This window comes from Pezoporus flaviventris, unplaced genomic scaffold (assembly GCF_033815535.1).
Source record: "Pezoporus flaviventris isolate CSIRO_AGI_PZ_B2104156 unplaced genomic scaffold, CSIRO_AGI_Pfla_v1 ptg000035l, whole genome shotgun sequence".
Classification (NCBI taxonomy): Eukaryota; Metazoa; Chordata; class Aves; order Psittaciformes; family Psittacidae; genus Pezoporus; species Pezoporus flaviventris.
This window is the reverse complement of record NW_026892583.1, coordinates 7,082,326-7,100,854: the sequence shown is the minus strand read 5'-3', so window position 1 is coordinate 7,100,854 and position 18,529 is coordinate 7,082,326. Positions and strand designations below refer to the sequence as shown.

Genomic DNA, 18,529 nt, shown 5'->3' with positions numbered 1-18,529 from the left:
CTTTTATTTCCACATAAAAGGCACTAGTATCCACCCAAGTTCTGAAGACAAGTGACATAATTTACCTTAAGTTTTAAATATTTGTATATAAAAAAAAAAAGGAGAAAAATCTGTGGAAATATATACACAAAAGCACCTTGCTTCAGAAAGCAGAAGCAGATACATTCCACCAAGTCACCTTCACTAGACAGTTGTCATGAGCTTCAGGGAGCCCGACCGAAAGCGGAGGATTTTCTTCTTGAGGTTATGTGAGGCTTTGATTTTAACAAAGGCTTTTGCTGCATTTTCATGCAGCTCTGGCGCTGTGACAGTTTGGATGGGGAGTGTCTGGACAAACTGAGACCAAATGAGGCCCCCGCTCTCATCAGAGTCACTGGTGGTTGTGCTCTCGCCTACAAACTCCACCTCACTCAGGCTTGACTCACTGTCTCCAAAGCAGTTTGTTGTGTAGTTGCTCTGCTCATCCTCACTCGTGTCCACCACGGTGGAGTGGAACAAGGACTCACACTCTGCTGAGTACTCCGAGTCGCTGGCCACGTAAGCGTATGGGCTGACGTAGGGCAGGGGAACTTGTGAGTAGACCCCCACACCATCCCGACGGTTCCTCCTCGCCCTCCGCAGGGCCTCCTCATAGGAAATCTCCGCCGATGACTTCCACCGGCGGTAGTCAGCCCGCTTGTGTTTAGGCTTGGCCACCACAACCTCTCGGCCATGCCCATGAGATCGGACGGCAGATCTGTGCAGACCAGCCTGCCGACTCTGTAGACCTGACTCCGGCTGCAAGCCACTGCCTCTCTTCCCCCTCGAGGAGGGCTTTTTCAGTTTCTTATTTGTATCCAACTCCTCAGGAAAGCGGCACTTCTTGCCCACTGGCTTGGTTTTCTCCCTCAAGGTCTGAGAACCATTTTCCAGCCCATTGGCAAGGTGGGGTCTGTGTTTCAGCGTGGAGCTTTTCAAAATCTTGACATTTCGGGTGCCTTTGTGAAGCTTCATGCTTTGCTGCTGGGCCGGGATATACTGGGCGTTCACCAGCAACCCATCATCCAGGCTCTGGGAGGAAGAGCCCTCGCTTTTGAAATCAAGCGCCGGCCTCTCCTCAGCAGCAGGTGATGAGGAGCGAGGTGCCTGCAAGCTGCTCTTCAGCAGGACTTTTTTGGGAGGCTGGCTGATCCTGTTCTCTGGCTGCAGCACCACAGGCTTCCCTGGGCTCTCTTTGGGAGATGCTGCAAAGACCTGGCCATTCTCCTTAGGGACATCCCCGGCCGGGGCCACTGCGTTGCGGTTGTGCTCTGGAGGTGCCGGTTTGACGCCCCGTGGTAGGTGCTTGCTCTGAAGTTCACTTGTTGTGCCAGGAAGGAAAGATGCTGGCAAAGGTGCCTTCCTACTCTCCAGCTGCTCACCAGCCAGCTCCTTCGGCCTCTGCTTTAATGGGGAAGGTGCAGTGTGGTCCACAGCAGTGCTCCCACCAGAAGACAAACCTGCTTGCTTGGAGCTCTTCAGGTTCATGATGTTACCATGAGGCACCAGCCCGGCAGGCTGCCTGACGCACATGCTTCCATGCCTCAAGATCCCTTTGGTGGGATCGGCGTTGAGACTTGTCCTGGGTTTGTTAGTCCTTACCGCATGAGTCTTTTTCTGAACCAGGCTTAAGATGTAACTGTCTATCCTCTTGCTGGTGGAAGGGCATGGCACTGGCCAGGAGCTCTGTGAGAGAAAGGCATTGGCGGATTTTCCGGAGTCTGTTTCAGATCCGGCACAAATGTCGCTAATATCACAATCAAACCTCTCCTCTTCTCGCTGGGGGTTTTCAGTCACGGGCAGAAGAAACATGGGACTCTGCACAGCTACCGCATGGAGGGGGCTGGGGTACCGGTAGACGTCGCTCCCGTTTTTAGACACCAAATCACACTGGTACTTCGGATGCACATCTGCAACGACATCGAGGGAATTTGAGTGCGGTGTGGATAAAGAGCAACAGACAGAGCCTGCAGGCTGGTCCTCATTCTGGCCTTCCTTATTATAGTCCATCCAGCCTATGAGATCTGAAAGGCATTTTAGAAATGTTTAGAGAGCCTGCCAGGGACAGTTCTGCTACGTTTTTCACCTGTCACCAAGGATGTTGGTCCCATCTACACATACGATGCCATGTTTTAACTATAGCAGCAGTATACAAATGGTAGAAAACTCGCAACAGGGATGTTATTCAAGCAATATAAAAGCAGCGCTATTCTTCTCTGAGACTCATTCTAATTCTGTCTATGTAAGACTTCCTCCAATATGACTACATGGTTAAAAAAATTAAAAATCACAACCCTAATGAACATTTACATTGGTTCAAACCTGTGCCTAGGTTGCTAAGAGCTTCCTATTTTACTTTCAAGCCAACCATAAGTCTATAAGGGTCTCATGTTTATGTGTTACACATCCACCTGCAAAACTCACTGCAAGCCTCAGTATGTATGAATTTTATAATTTATTTTGCTAAACTCAAGGACAAACATAAAAAATATGAATTTTTTCAGATTATTGACAAATTTCACTTCCAGATTTTATCAAGCATATGGTGGGTCAGAAAAAATCCAGAACTAATTGTATTATTGTTATTATCATCAGAATGATTTTATAGATAGAATAAGGCTAATAATAATAACAGGTGCTCCTTTTGAGCAATAAAAGGCTAAGAAACGAGAAACAGGCTCATCTTTCCTCAGAAGTACAAAGAATGCAGGTCAATCCAGCTGACATCCTAGCCTTCGCTTTGCAAAGAGAATTCTGTAAGAGAAATCCAGCGTGTTTCAAGACGCATGAGTCAGATTTGATTGCTGAGGCGCTTACTCAGGAGGTAAGGGACCTTCGGAGCAGAGCTTCAATTGAAGCACCCAAGACCTAAGATTATTATTTTCTTAAGTTTATGTTGCCCTTGTCTTCTTGGGTAGAGGTACAATCTAAATGATCCTTCTAGATCACTGTCAGTCCTGTTTTCTACCCTTGGGCTAGAAACTTCAGGCAGGGCATTCATCTTCAAATACTCAGTGCTCATCACTTATCTAAGGCTTATTTCAAAAGAGGTCTCACAGACGTCGCTGAAATTAGCTGATAGAGGTGATGTTCCTGTGTGAGCAGGAGAGGGAGAACAGGGAGGTTAGGAGCATGAACTTCCTCCAGATCATCACACAGCTTTCTCATGTTTCCTAAATTGTATGTCAGGGTCAGGAAATGTTGACAAAATGTTGACACTTCTTTGAAACATGCCAGCTTGTGAAATCTCATCTCTAAAAGTGAGACAGTATATGAGAATAATGAGAGTTATAGGGATTTGTGATGTATACAGAAAAACAACAGCAATGCAGTCAGCTGGAATTCCTTGTGTATGTTTATATGTATGGCCTATGAAGATCACATACACCTTACAATGGGGAGCATTAGATTACCTCAAGCTGCTCAAAGGATAACTTAGAGGACTTCTCAGAATGAATGTTTCCCAGGCTGCATTCTCCCACTTCAGAGTTAGAAGAACGTGAGTTATTTTGCCCTTGATTCACAACGAATCACTATAAGTTAACCTTAAAGAGCAAAATGCAAACTGGAAATACTATGGTTAGAAGCATCCTCTATAAGCCAGAATGAACTAAGGCTTTTGAACGTCTGCAACCAATAGGGATTGATCACAAAAGTCTTACTGAAGTGTCCTTTCTGGACAACAGACAGAGGAGGCCTTCCTATTTAACAATCCCACACATTAAGGCCTATATCTTCAGCCTAGTGTCCAAGGAAAGTCAATAGCTCTTGACCAAAGAAACAAAATATTTTTTCCTGCTCACAATGTCTATTTGTTTATTCTCTATAAATGCAGGACACCCCTCAGCATGGTCACCTGGGGGTTGAGGACCATCAGAACTGACAAAGTGACTGCTAAAAGAACATTGACATGCACCCTGACCTCCTAAACGGCCCCTTACTTTGTCACTTTAATTAGGACACTATGAGTTATCTTTATTGCTATTTACTAGAAATGCTTTTCTAAAGCATGAGAACTGTAAGAAATCAGCTGACTAACATGTTCATGTGTATAGGTACCACTGCCCTCTACTGGGTAGAGCAGCTGTCATATTTTTGTGTTATTTTCAGATGTTTAGTGCCATATTCACACGTAAGACTGGACTAGTAGAGGGCAAACGGTCCTGCCTCATGACCCATGTATATGACAGACACTGAAATCTTTTCAGAGCATAATACGTCAAATGAAAGGAAGAAGGGTTAATCCAACCCAGATACTCCTGAGGCAGTATTTCCAAAGCCAAAGCCACCTCCTGGAGTACAATGTATTCAACCTGCTTTTACTATACCTGCAGATTTAGGCCGTCCATCTGAGATATGCAGTGTTGCCTCCAAAGGGCTGCAAAAGCAAGTGCTAGAATGGCAACTGGATAAACACTCACTGAAGACAGAGTTAGATGAATTGGAGAGAGATCCAGAAGCTCCATCACTCAGCTCATAAAACCCTATAAAAGTAAGAGTTTGGATTTATATTAGTTATGTCTACACAAAGTTACCATTTGTGTCCTTAGAAAGGCAGTTAAGCTCATATTTGTGTTGGCTTACACTACTGCAATTAGTAATGGGTATTCATTCAGCCACACCAAAAAGTAGTGCACGATTTAGTAATATCCTTATTGCTATGAAGGATTCTGTTTAAAAGGAAAGCACTTAAAGGTAAAAAAGCAGAACTTTACTTAGCATATGAAATTTTGAATTCTTTTTTAACCTTTACAGGGGCTGGGGTTTTAACCTCTACAGGGGTTTTCAGATTTTAGCAAAAAGGATCCAGGCTGTGACTGACAGCCTACTCATTTAAGAGTGTATTATACTTCCAAGACAGACTCTCCAGCTACTTGACTACAAAATTTTTCCCAAGTGTTGCACCCAATGCTATCCATTATTTTCCTCAAAGTTCTGGAGATAAATACAGTATTTGAGGATGACACAAAAGAAGAATAATGGTAAATAATGTGTAGGCCCAAAAAATTTAATTTCCTGGTAAACTGGGACTACTCAAGAAAATTATGACATACCATAATCAAAATGTACATTGTACATTTAGGAATAAGGAACGCAGGGCATGCCTACAGAATGGGGATGCATCCTGAAAAACAATAATCCTGGAAAGGACTTAGTCAGCATGGAAAAGCAGCTCAATCAAGCTTAATGATATGGCAAAAAAAACTTAATGAGATTGTTGGATGTACTAAGAGACTAATGAATAGCAGCAGGGAAATTACTTCAGCAGTCTATATGGCACTAGTAAGAAAGACATTGGAATGGTGTGCCTAGTCCTTGAATCCAGCATGCTTAAAACAAAGCTAAAAAATTGGAAAGCGGCCACAAAGCTATTTAAGAGCTTGGAAAAATGCCTTGAAACAAATGACTTAATGAACTTGATCTGTTTAGCTCATTAAAAAAAGCCAGAAATTATACTCTGTAGCACCTTGAAGAGGAGAAAAAGCTGGGTACCAAAAAAGACCTTACTTTCTGGGAGAAAAGCATATAAAAAAAATCATGGCTGGAACAAGTCAAATTCAGACTAGAAATTAGCAATGGTTTTAACAATTGCAAGTTGGTGGATTCCCCACTTTTTACTGTCTTCAGATCAAGTCTGGATGCCTCTAGGAAAGGTTCCCCATAGTTAAATACCATTTACTGGCTTCAACACAATTACAATGGGATGAAATTCAATATAGGGGGATCAAATTGTTTATTCACTGTTTCTTTCTGGCTGTAAGATCAATTTTGACATCTTCCTCCTGCTGGTGGTGCTTCCTTTCATCATTTTCCCTGAAGCGTCCTTCCTAATACACGGGACAATTAGAACTTTTTGAATTAACTTGTGAGTGACCTTGAAAAAAACATATCCCAAACACTAAAAGTCTAATTAAGCTTGAAGTGCTCCTCTGAATATGTTGTCTACAAACAGCAGCCTTTCCAGTGTTAGGTGATTTTTGCTAGTAGGTGAACATGCAACAGATGTTTACTGTTGTAATACTGAAAACTACAGCCAGTTTAATTCCAAGTACCAAGGGAGGCTCCATTTTCATGAATATCTGCCTTACCTGAACTTGGACGACTGTCTGTCTCAAGGTGTTCATCTGTTGTTTTTTCCACGTCCAGGCGGAGATCACTTATTTGCTTATCCAGCTCTTGTAACTGATTTAATAGGCCAGCGTCCCTCCTCCTCAAGCAGTTCTGGAAACAAGACAAAAACCATCAGCTCCATCAGTGGGGCAGACATGAAGGGAGTCCAAAGCCGATCAGCCCTCTCCATCTGAGCATCGTGGAAATACTTTGACAATATCCTTTTATTAAAAAAAACAACCAATAAACAAAAAAGAAACAAAACAGAAAACCAAAACAGAACAAAGCCCTAAAATTCTAGACAAATGCTCTGGGTAAATACTTAACTGAAGAATTATGCAGGCACTTCATTGCAGTCTTTTCCAGCCAGTTCTACATAAGGAGCACGCTCCATAATTTACAAAAACCAACACACTTGTGTTGGCAAAGCGCTCCTTTGCAGGATCACAGCTGTAACAACAAAGCTATATCATATGATATGGCCAAACCAGGCCTGAGCATGTGAAGCGGGCTACTTGGGTGAAAGGACAGCACTGCCAGTGTAATAGGGGATGTTCATCACCACAGTGATGTTAGTCAAAGATCACATCTGCTCACACAATGAGACGAAACAGCTCTGCCAACAAGTGCCTGTACTGTGGGAACCGCCTTGTTCTGCTGCACATTACAAGCTTAGAGTCTACCAGACAGCAAGATTCCTAGGGCTGGGATCACAGCCCATTTATTAGTTTTGCCGTGCAGCAGGAAGGAAGAGTAATTCTTCCTCTTCACCCATTATAATTGCATAAAATTGCTCTGAGATGAATTTTAAGACTATTTCTGAAGGTAATTTGATGACATAAAATAAGCAATAAGAAATGATTCTGTAAGGCACTCATTAACCCACGGTCAACACAATCAGTTTCCCTGTGTGTATTATAATGTTGCTTATCCATCATCTCTGTAGCTTCATACACTTTAATTGTTCTGGCTTTGGGGAAAGTGAGGGAAGCAGGAGGAAGGTTTATCTCTTTTTTTTTTAGTCAGTGCATCATTCGATCAGTGCCTAGCGGTGCTCTGATATGCTCATTGCAAAGAGTTTTGATGCTCGTAACCAGACTGGTTCTAAACCCATTAAATCCAGGACAACCCTTCCCCTGCAGTGGGCCAGTCCTCGGGCAAAGGGAAAGCAAATGCTAACAGTATTAGCAACACTGTTTTAAGATGTGCTGGCATTTAACACCATCCTTGGAGAACCAAAGGGGCGATCCCAGGTCTTCTCCCACATTTCGGGGGGGACCGGAGAGCTTGCTGGAAGCCAGGCTGGCAGAGGTGGTGGGTTCCAGCGGTAACTCACCGCGCCACCTACTGCCACCAGTGCCCCCTCCTCCTCCTCCGAGCACCCCATCTGGTTCCAATCTACAATGTCAAGTGCACAAATTAAAGTGCTACCACAACCCCCAGGTTTTAGGGGGGTTGGGTTGGATCTTTTTGAGTAATGATCTCCTGGTCCTTCACTACAGCTCGTCGGCACCCAGCCCCTTCTCAGCAGAAAAATCATTTATTCTTATAATTTCGAGAAGGAACTAATCCTAAATTAACTAAACCAAAAGGCTAACAAGGAGAGGGGAAAAAAAAAAAGGGGGGGGGGGAAGGGGGAGAAATCAAGCAAATAAATCACGCAATCCAACTTCTTCCTGCGTGAAAGCAAATGCTGAGCCGTGCACAAAGACCACCAGGCACAGCTGTACGCTATGTTCATTGAAAAATGATCTGCCGCTTCATGCCGCTCTCCATCTCTTCCCACACCAGCTACAAAGCGCGTCCTTCAACAAAAGCATCCCTTATTTTAGGGGCTGGATCGTGCCCGTGCCGGGGCTTTCGGTGCCGCGACCCAGGAGCTCCCAACTTCCATTCAAGGACACGGCAGTGCCTCTCTTGCCTTGAATGGAAGTTGGGCCGCCGGCCTGGCTCTGGAAACCGACGGGGAGCTGCGAAGCCACAACCAAAACGCCGGCAAAATCCGGCTGCCACCGATTTGCCACCGCTTCCCCCAAGCCCGCGGCGGCTCGTCCCCGGGCAACGGCCGCTCCCCGCCGCCTCACCTGCACCGTGCAGGCGGGCGGCGGGGACGCGGTGCCGGTGTGACAGCGGCATGTGCACGCACCCCTCGGGGAGCGGCCCCGTCCCCGCGCGGATCACACCGCCTGGAAGACACCGCGACGAGGCGCGCCCGCCCTGCGCCCCGCAGCCCCGGCACCCCGCACCGCCCCCCGCTCACCAGCTGCCGCCGCAGGAGGAGGATGTTCTCCTCCAGGAACTTCTCCTCCAGGCTGCGCGGCGGCGGCCCCTCGCCCGGCGGCTCCCCGCGCCCGCCCGCGCCCGCCGAACGCCGCAGCAGGAGGCTCTTCACCAGCAGCTCCTGCCGCTGCCTCAGGTATTCCAGCTCGCCCAGCCCGGCCAGCGTGGCCTCCAGCCGCTCCCGGGTGCGCTGCCGCTCCGCCTCCGCTTCGCCCTTCTCCCGCCAGCGCGCATCGGGCTCCCGCGGTCCTCCCGCCTGCCCCGCTGCCGCCGCGGCGGCTGCCGCCGGGCTCGCCTTCATCGCAGCGGAGGGGGCAGCCGGCGCTGACAGGCCCTGCCCGCGGGGGGCCAAGCGCCTCCGACCGCCGCGCTGCCGCCACCGCCGCCGGTCGCGAATGGGCCGCGGGGCGCCCGGCTCCCTCCCCGGCTGCTGCCGCGCCCGCCCACCGCCGCCCCGCGCCCGCCTTCCCTCCCCTCCTTTCCCTCCCCTCCCCGCCCGCCGGCGGCTCCACGCCCGCGGTCGCCTTCCTACTCGCTCTGCTTCCCCTCCTCCTTCTTCCACTCCGCGCTTCGTCGTCCCCCCGCCGCGCCTGGCCGGGTGCAGGAAGGTGGGGTACGCGGGCGTGCTACCCAGTGACCTCTCCAAAAACTCCAGCCACAACCTCAGCAGCCCCGCACGGCAGTCAGGGACCGCCGGCAGCACGCAGGGGTGTCGTGTTGCTTGTACAGCCCGACACGTCCGAAACGGGGCCATAAATAATGGGGCGGGGCGGGGGGGGAAAGTCCGGCATGAAGGGGTAAGGGTGTAAGGAGAGAACAGGGAAAAGTGGAAGCAGAGGAGAACATGGCAGTCCTTGCACCAGGGTGCTGACCGTGGCGAAGGCATAAGGATTAACATACTAGCAAGGTGTTGCTTCAAAGCCTGCTTGAGTCGACTAGCCAAAAAAGCCATAAATGAAGTGAACTTCGTACAGCATGTACACTAACTGCAGCAGGGGATCTGCAATTAGGCTTTCAATTGGAAAAGAGGGCAGGAGGATACACAGATGCCAAAGAAAAACAGAAAAATGTTAGTATCAAAATAGAGCTAAAGCTGAACTGCAGGGATGTTCTGATGGGGAGAGAATGGAAGAGAAAGAAGAAAGCATTGAGTGAGCCCTTCACAATACAGGGTTTGTTTGGAAAGATATGAGTCCATCATACAGCAGCTCTCACTGACATGAGCACAATGAAATGTTCTTCCCCATTCTCCCTCTATTCCTCAGAAGATTAGAAGTGTTTGTGGTCCTGAAAGGTCTCAGATGAAATTTGTCTCCCCACTCCCATGCTGTTTGCAGTAGACAATACAGTGTGCCTTACACCTACTTTTATCTGTTGTTGGTGTTGATCCTTGTTCCAAGAACCTGATACAGATCATTATTTCACAGTCTTTCTAAACCAATGTACTCTCCAAAAAAGAAGAGATCCCTTTTCCTCCTGCCATTTATAACCAGCTCTCAGGCCCTCCCAAATACTGGCCCAAATGTAGATGAGGCCACATGCATTAGCCCAGAGGATGGTCGCAACTAAAGCTAGCTCCATTGCTTTTTTGCTTTTGATCTCTTCCCAGTGCTGGTTCACCACACAGCCCTGTCAGCACAGTGCATCTCTGTTAATATTTTTAGTTTGGGTTAGGAGTGCCTTTTTGAACCAACTCTCTAGGTCATTCCAGCTCACCCTGCTGTGATTCACTTTGCAGAGGGATTTGAGAACAAATTAACTGTATTTATCTGGGATAAAACAAAAGGAGAAGAAGGGAGCACACCTAAAGCCTCCCACATTAGGTCTGTGAGCACAGCTAGTCCAAAGTAACACCTCTGAAATACATGCAGTATGGGTGGCTGGTCCTCGGCAGAGCCATACTGCTCAGCACATCCATGCCTGCTGTGCTCTTCTAGCTGCGGGTGGAGATGCAGATGTATGTGCCAGAAATAGGGAGGAGAGAGAGGCATCATAGAAATAGGGAGGGGAGAGAGGCATCATAGGAATAAGCAGCCCAAGAAGGCAGGGACACTTGTCTGGGGAGCAATGTCATCCTGCCAGATTCAAGAGACCATGAAATTGCAGCCGCAGGAGGAGCTGACAAACACTGAAAGGACAAGTGATGCTCCAAAGGCAAAAGATGACGGAGGTTGCTAAGCAAAACTGGAAATAAAACCCAAGTCCCATACTGAACCACTGTCTCCTTACTTATCATATGTATCTGGGCCTATGAAAGGCCCAAAAATAGATTCAGCTCTTGCCCAACAACGTATGGCCACCCTGTTGACCTAAAAACCTATTCTAAGTCTTTTTTTTCCAGTGTGGAGCTTGGCACACAACACCTTCTCAACATGTTTATGCTGAAAGCGGTGTTGCAATGTGGAGGTAAATTCCCAAGCAGGTACTAGAAGCTCCCCAGGTATGGAAGCAGAAAGCTCCCACTTTTTCCTTCACCCTTTTTAGCCAGATTTTCATGTACCTCTGTGCCTTGTATGCATTTGTACACAAAGCTTCATGCAATATTTATGCAAAGCTATTTCAACTGTTTCTGTGCTGCTGTGTACTGTGCAATGTAGATGTTGCTTCAAAAATAAAACAACAAAAATCTGCCTTAATGTCGAGATTTATTTATTTTGCCACTTACCATGTGATGGATTTTGGTCCAGTTCCTCCCTCCCAAGTCATCTCTCCCACTCTGAAGACTATGAGATGTTGCTCATCTCCTGTACTCCTTGATGACATTTCTGTGTTCATCCTTCAGCGCATCAGTTCCAGGAAGGAAAAGAAACACAGGAACTGCCAAAACAGTCAACTGCCTACCTCACATGGAGAGAAGAATGCAGCTTTGGCTGAAACAGACTCACTGTGCACCTAGGATCAGCAAAGAGGAAGGGAAGGGGCATCTGAAGGAGCTCAGGTTTAACCCCATAGATGAAGGGGTAACAATGTGCCAGAGAAGAAGTAGGAATGAGGTGGCTGGACAGCATGGGAGAAGATATGCAAGTGCAGCCAGCAAGAGAAGTCAAATTATGTGAATAACAGAAGGAAAACAAGGTGTGATCAAAGACATCATGAGTGAGGGGAGGGCTCCAGAAAACTATTCCAGAACCAGGATGCAGCTCAGCACAGTGTAGGTCATGGGGACAAGGGAGAGAGAGCTCAGAAAAGCAGGGTTTGAAGGCAGCAGAAAGACCAAAGAGAATGATCAGAAAATCAGTCTCTCTAATTTACTCAGGAAGACATTGCTCAGAAAAGAACAAAATAAAGAATCCATAAGAAAAAAGTCGGGCCATAGGTGGTGGAATACAGATGAAAGAACCAGAAGAGGACAGTAAGGTGAGAATATGGAGAAAAGGTGCTTCTGCTTGGTATCATCTTCAAGTAAAGCATATTTTAAGCACAGAAGGAATAAGAGACTAAGACTCAGTCACACTGCAGTCGATCATCCTAGTGAAAACCTGTCTGTGAGATAAGAGGGAGGTCCCAATGCCCAGATTAGCTATGACTGGACAACCTGTGGAGGCCCCTATCTCAGCAAACCGAACAACTCTAAACTCTTAGCAAGGGCTACGTAATAGGACTCTGACATGAAAAAATAAATAAGTATCTGAGTCTAAAACCTCTGAGTTTAAGTCTCTTCCATTCCCCTCCTGGCTTGTGGCAACAGCTCTTACACTCCCTTGTAAAGCTATTACTTCACTGGGGTAATCAGCTGAAATTCTCTAAAAACAAATAATCCCAGATTCCCCATCCTAAACTCAAACATAGAAATTGGAAGGGAGGAGGCAGGGAGTTATCTGCAGGGAAAAAGAAGAGACAATGATTGAGGAGCTCTGTTGCTAGGATGTTATGAGAGGTGAAATTCTGTCTGGTACAGAGGCGGTTATGAAATGGCTCATCTTTTATGATTATCGTGGCTCAACTCTGATGATTATATTATTAGGTGTGGGAAACACTCTGTTCCCTTCACTACTCATTCATAGGGAATAGAGAGATTCTTTCTGCCCCATGGAACTTACAAGACAAGAAAGAGCAGAAGACTGCCTCTGGTGATGTAAGAAGAGCCCTAAAAAAGTAGTGGTTAGCATAATGGGAAGGGAATCCAACATACATAGTTAAGGGGCAAGAGTTTCTGACCCCCATCTCACCATTCATTCTCTTCCCACAGGGAACAAATCCCTATATTCCCATCCGTACATTTGTTTTTCCTTCTCCCAACTCTGCTGATTATTAAAATCACTTTAGATTAAATGAGACCAATTAACTTGTTACTTCCCCTGGGTTCATTTCTGACCAGTCACACTTAAATGAGTGCAGGAAATTGCAGAAATTGTGGAACGTTGCAGTTCACTGTTTGTAAAATGAAAGCAATTGCTTTCCTTGCTTATTGTAACACAGCCCATTGGAGGAAGGGTGATATGTTACCCCAAAAGATCCACTTGGGGACTATGGTTAAGACCCACAGCTGTCACTATGCCTCTGACACTTTATTTTAATCTATTCTAATGTTAATTTTCTAAGGATTTCTTAATTGCATTGGATAATATAATAGGGTATAAATCTTATCAGCAAATCAGACTGACATTGGGTTTTTGTTACTGTATTACCATGGTTACATTATTATTACAAGTGAACCTTGTGCTCATTACTAACCACAAACAATTTAGCAAATAACCTAAACTGAAACAAAATATCCTGGCAGTGTTTCCATCTTTTGTCAAACAAAACCAATTTCTCTGGTGATAGGTAACTGCAGCATACCTGTGATGCATTTTACTCTTCTCAGACTTCTTCAGCCTACATTTATTTCCTTGTGTTTATATAGCATTGGAACATTTCCATGCTGTCAATAAGACTCAGAGGCCAAATTCCTTATCTGTGGAATAGAATCTTTAACAAAACCTCACAATATTCAGATGACAAGCACTATTCCAGCATGTCAAAACATTACCATGTTTGTATTGTTATGGCAAAAACTGCCAGTGAATCATAGAATCATAGAATAGTTAGGGTTGGAAAGGACCTTAAGATCATCGAGTTTCAACCCCCATGCCATGGGCAGGGACACCTCACACTAAACCATGTCACCCAATTGCATGTGATTGCTACATTAGAAACCATTGACAACTTGATTAGGTCCCTCAAGGTCCAGTTTCCCATTACTCTCATCTGACTGTGGTCTCCCATCAAAAGACACAGTCCCACTTTCCATCACCCTCAGTGTCACTGCCCATGTGCCAGGTGAAGGGACAGATATTTCCTATGGGGTCACTACAATAACTCTCCCAATCTGATGTGCAAGAGGGTAACATGCACTGAACCAGGGAGGACAGCAATGCTGTCCCTTTCCCTGCTTTTGACTATTAGTTTGTGCATTTCCTACATTTGGCTCTTCCTCTGATGCAGATCATCACCCCATCAGCTGTGCAGGGACCGTGGCTGGAAAACTGATTGCTACCCTGATTTGAGTTAAAAAAAGATAACCTTTTCTTTCCTTTTTCTTAACCCAGATATTTCAGTGATCCACTTTTAAGTATGAACAGTTGCTCTGGCACACTGATAAGGCAGAGATGTACAGGAATGAAGAGACAAGAGCAGGAAACCCTCCAGCAATAAGCTCCATCCAGGGGGAGCGTGGAAGGAAGGATAGACTGTTTGAAAAACAAGAAGTCATGCAGGAGGCCATGGAAGAGGATGCAAATAACAGCTGCTTGTGAGGAAGCAACATTAGAACTTCTCCAGACATTCCTGTCAGACTCTGAGCCATGCAAAGACATTCGTTTTTGCAGACAGAAGCTCATCTGTTGAATCAGGAAGAGGAATGACTTTGAATCACCCAGTGCTGCCCTAAAAGGTGTGGTGTTCCTCAAGGCCATGAAAGACCCTCTTCTGCTTGACAAAGCAGACAGAGCAATGCTGAACCTCAGGGGGGCTGGTGAGCCCCAAGCCCACGAAGGTCTCTCAGTGCTGCTCCAGCAATGCCTACTGCCTGTGACAGGTGTCAAACTGGAAAAGGAGATGCCAGGCTTGCTTCAAGCTCCTAGATTAGAGAAGACTTGTGAGAGAAATGAATGGAAAAGGTGGAAAGGCAAGATCAGGTCCATTTTTACCTCTGTTTTAAGGATAAGAGAGGGTCTGATAAGGACAGCATGGGGAGGGGGAATATGGATTTAAACAAACCAGCATTGCTGATGATGTTCACAGCTGACAAGAAGCAGAGCTTGAAGCTACCCACCTCATTGTTCAACATAAAGAAACTTTACCAGCTTTTTAGCAAATCACCTAATACATCATGTTCTAATGCTGACTGATGGGGACTGCATTCCCTCTGCAGGCTCACAGATGCTGTTCAAATGAAGTCAGACCTGGACTACTCCAAGTGACTTTTTCTGATCTTGTTTTTTTTCTTTCTTTCTCCCTCATCAGCAAGCAGTTGTTGTCGATGACTTTTGCTGCAATTCCTTTTGATTCTCCCTTTAAGCCAGGAGATATCACATGTAAAGAAAAAAGGCTCAAAAGACCTTGTGGTTGTATTGGTCCTCAGTGCATCACTTTGCTTTCACTATCTCACCGTCCCGTTTGCATCTAAGAACTTGATTTTGCATTTAACAATTTAGCCTAAAATGTTAAGCTTTATCTCCACACATTGTCTCCCTGCTGGTTTTCCATACTCAGAAGGTTAACAGGAGTGAGTCTCCTTAGTGTATAATAACAACAGGTCAAGGAGCCACTAAAAAAAAAACAAAACAAAACAAAAAAAGCAACATAAATCTCTTTGCCTGAAATAATTCACTTTCCACTGTGGTAGGGAGAAAGGGAGAACAAACACGGACCTCTTGCTGCTTAAGGCACGTGCCTGAAGAAGGAAGGTGTCACTGGCTCCAGGCTTTGCATCAGTGAGTCCCATAAAACTTGGAAGGTCAGTTGTGCAGTCGTGGAGCCCACGACACATAAACAGCAGGATCTGAACTGGAACAGATAGGGCTCCAGAGGGACTTGCTGTCAGTCTCTGAGCCTTAACCTAAAACCTGAGCTGAGACGCTGCCACACATGAAAAGCTGGCTTTAAATTCAAATGAAAACTGACCTGCAATGGTACCTGAATCTCTGCTGTTTTCATTGTCCCATCATTTTTTTGAGTATTGAGCCTCTTATCAATGTTGGTTTAAGAAGAAATATTACTTTTTAATCTTCTTTAATGAAGAACTCCTTTAATGAAGGCTTTTTCCTGAAAGAACACATTTCCTACCAACCCAGGCATCTGAAAACCTACAAGAGAAAAGAATGGCATTTCGATTTCCAGAAATTATTGACCCAAAACTTTAATCTGAATCTCACAGCTGAGCTGTTGATTCAGGGCATGCTGCATCTTTGCATCAACATTTCCGGTATTAGCATCAGATGTGCAGACAGGAACATTTATTCATTTATTTAATTTAGTTCTTTAAGAAAAGTAGCCTACAACAGCAAGGCAGCACTGAGGAAGTTATTTAGTTTCAAAAGATGTCATCATTGCAAATCAAAGCCTCTTTTTTATATGGTACTGGTAGTCATGGGACAGCACTGCCAGCCCTGTCCCAAGACCGACTCAGCAGCCAGCCTGCCTGTCCCTCCAGACCCGGGAGAAGACACATGGGAGGGAGGGCTGCAGCTGGTTTGTCTGCAGAGTCCCACTCCAGTCCTGTGATTTTAAGTTTGTCTTTCCTTTAGAAGGAAACCTGGTTTCTGGTAACCATTTTGGTGCCTCTGCAATAGGCTGAAATTGTTGCCCAGAACTGTTCCTGCTTTTCAGACGATTACCTCCAAGTGGCTCTCAGATTCCAACTGCTAGTCTCATGCATAATGTATTTCATTTCAAGCCTTTCATCTGTGCGTAAGGTTTCCATCTATTTTCATCCTGGTCTCAGACAATCTTTCACCTGTAAAGCAGGAAAAGTTGCTATTTTCCCCACTTCTTTCAGAGTCTCATCTCTCTCAAGCGCTGCTTACCATTTCCAGCTCTTGTGAAACTAATGCTATTTCAGTGGGCGAGGTTAATATCCATCCTCTTGTTGCAGGCTTTCGGGGACATCCCCTTCCCAGCAGCATTTACGCTGGCTGAAAAGTTCACTGCCTGCAGCAACTCTGTTCCCTGCTGTTGGTGACAGATCAGACAGCTGTGTTCCTGTGATCACTTCCTAACCCTTGCAATCCGCAGGGAGCCATCTCATGATCACCCTTTCCTTTTAATCAAACTGACTTCAGGGGCTCTCACAGCAAGGAGGAGCTGGTTACAAGGAGCAGCACAGCAGCTGCCAAAAAGAGGACATCAGAAGGTCTGCAATGTGCCTCTTCAGTTGAGCCAGCAAAACAGCATCACACTTTGACATCCTGTACTGCTATGCTGCCTTAAGATCACTGATGGAAACTGCAGGACAGCTGAACTTCTCCAGGAGTTGTGCCAGAGTATGTGTTAAATGTCCATAACTCCCCATGCTTCATAATCACCTGGTAGACAGGGACAAGTCATTTAGTTGATTTGGAATAGCAATGAGGGCAGGTTCAGAGGAACAAGCCTTCAAAGCAGGAATGCAGAGCAGTCAAACATCCAGCAGTATCTGGATGCCACTTCTTTTCCAAATCCTTTCAGATGCAGCCTAAGGGGTTAGTATTGACTTTAAAAGCCAGCGGCCCTGATTCAACAAAAAACAGCTAAGCACTTAATAACGTTAAGCACATGCTCAAGTCTCTTCCTATTCAACAAAGCGCTTAAGCACATACTTCACCCCTTGTAGATGGCCCAGAACCAAAACACTGAGTTCCCAGAATTTCTTCAATCTTTATTCAGGTTTGGAGGGACAGGAATTTGAACCTTGATCCATGTTTTGCCAAGTGTCCCTATTTACAAGTGAGTCAGACTCCAGCTCCAGACCTACACACCCAAATGCTGGCACATTCATGTTTTGGATTGGGATCTCAGTTTTTCAGCTTCCGCCTCACTCTGATCTATGCTTATGTTCATTAAAGAGATCGAACTGCAGGCAGGGAGCTGTTAAACCATGTTTCTGTGCAAGGTTTAAATTGATAATACTTTCCCCAGCTCCACCTAACTGAGATGCGGATCTGACTCACCACCTGCAGATGCTCAGCCTAGGACTGTGCAGGATTTGCAGAGCTCTTCCAATTTGGCTGCTCTTCCAAAAATTTAAACCCACCATGGTTCAGCTCTGTAGCCCAACTCCCAGAGCTATGTGAAATCCCCAGATGCTGATTATTATTACAGTGCCATATAGCATTCACTTAGCAGTTGCAGAGAGAAAGTGCAAAGGGAGCGAGCCCAGAGTGCTATGAGCCCACATGGGGAAGCAGCTGAAGAAGGTGACTGACAGCCAAGAGGGAGATCCTCGATCTGCCTCCAAGCTGCTGTTGTGAGCTTCCATCACCACATTGTTTTGCGCACATTTCCAAATATCACTGCATCCTCCAACACCTCCTGTTTCCTTTTTTTTTTTTTTAATTTTGATTTGTTTATGACAAAAACTGAGATCCTCCAGAGCAAAGCATCAGGAACAGTGGCAAAGAAATAAAGAATCCACGACAAAAACGCCTGGGCCACGTGGCCAAATCTGAGGATGCTTCCCATCTCACCCCAGTGCCAGTCACATATCAGCGCATGGAGCTCAACTCTTCCCTCTTGCTTCAGAAAGGGAGCTCCAGGGCTGCTGGCAGAGCAGAATAAAGCTACGAAATAAAAGGCCAGGCTTGTTCCAGGGAGACTGAAAAAAGATAGCAAATAGACTGCCAGTTGTCTGGGCGAGCAGGGGAAGTGGTACTCGGACATCTAAGGCATCAGGAAGAGGCGACAGCCCTCCCATAGGCATTATCAATTGCCTGGAGGAGGAAGAAAATGAATCTTGTTAAAAAGGCAGAATTCAAATAGCCACACTGTGGGCCTGCTGGGAAGAGCAGCACTGGAGGGTTTGCTTATTAAATGGTTGCCAGAAAGACATGAGAAGGAAGGAGCACCTAGCCAAGGGCTATAAGGCCCATAAGGAGGCTGTCACTTCAAGCAGCAAAAGGCCCAGGGAACCAACAGTCCCTTCCTTGCTGATCACGGCAGC

At 45.9% G+C, this 18,529-nt stretch overlaps 1 protein-coding gene across 5 annotated transcripts; it reads right to left on the bottom strand.

Moving 5' to 3' along the window:
• Positions 1 to 54: 54 nt before the first annotated feature.
• On the bottom strand, positions 55 to 17,061 carry DACT1 (dishevelled binding antagonist of beta catenin 1). 5 transcript variants are annotated; one of them, XM_061462434.1, is made up of 5 exons: positions 16,230 to 17,061; positions 15,517 to 15,698; positions 6,108 to 6,240; positions 4,347 to 4,502; positions 55 to 2,042 (listed from the first exon to the last, which is right to left on the bottom strand). In XM_061462434.1, the coding sequence occupies exons 2-5, from the start codon at positions 15,547 to 15,549 to the stop codon at positions 184 to 186; spliced, it is 2,181 nt and encodes a 726-aa protein (XP_061318418.1). In that variant the 5' UTR covers positions 15,550 to 15,698; positions 16,230 to 17,061; the 3' UTR covers positions 55 to 183. The 5 variants fall into 5 exon arrangements, with proteins under 5 accessions (XP_061318418.1, XP_061318414.1, XP_061318416.1 ...); XM_061462430.1 differs by lacking the exons at positions 15,517 to 15,698; positions 16,230 to 17,061 and adding an exon at positions 8,390 to 8,805; XM_061462432.1 differs by lacking the exons at positions 15,517 to 15,698; positions 16,230 to 17,061 and adding an exon at positions 8,390 to 8,805 and having other exon boundaries at positions 55 to 1,928.
• Between the last annotated feature and the right edge of the window lie 1,468 nt (positions 17,062 to 18,529).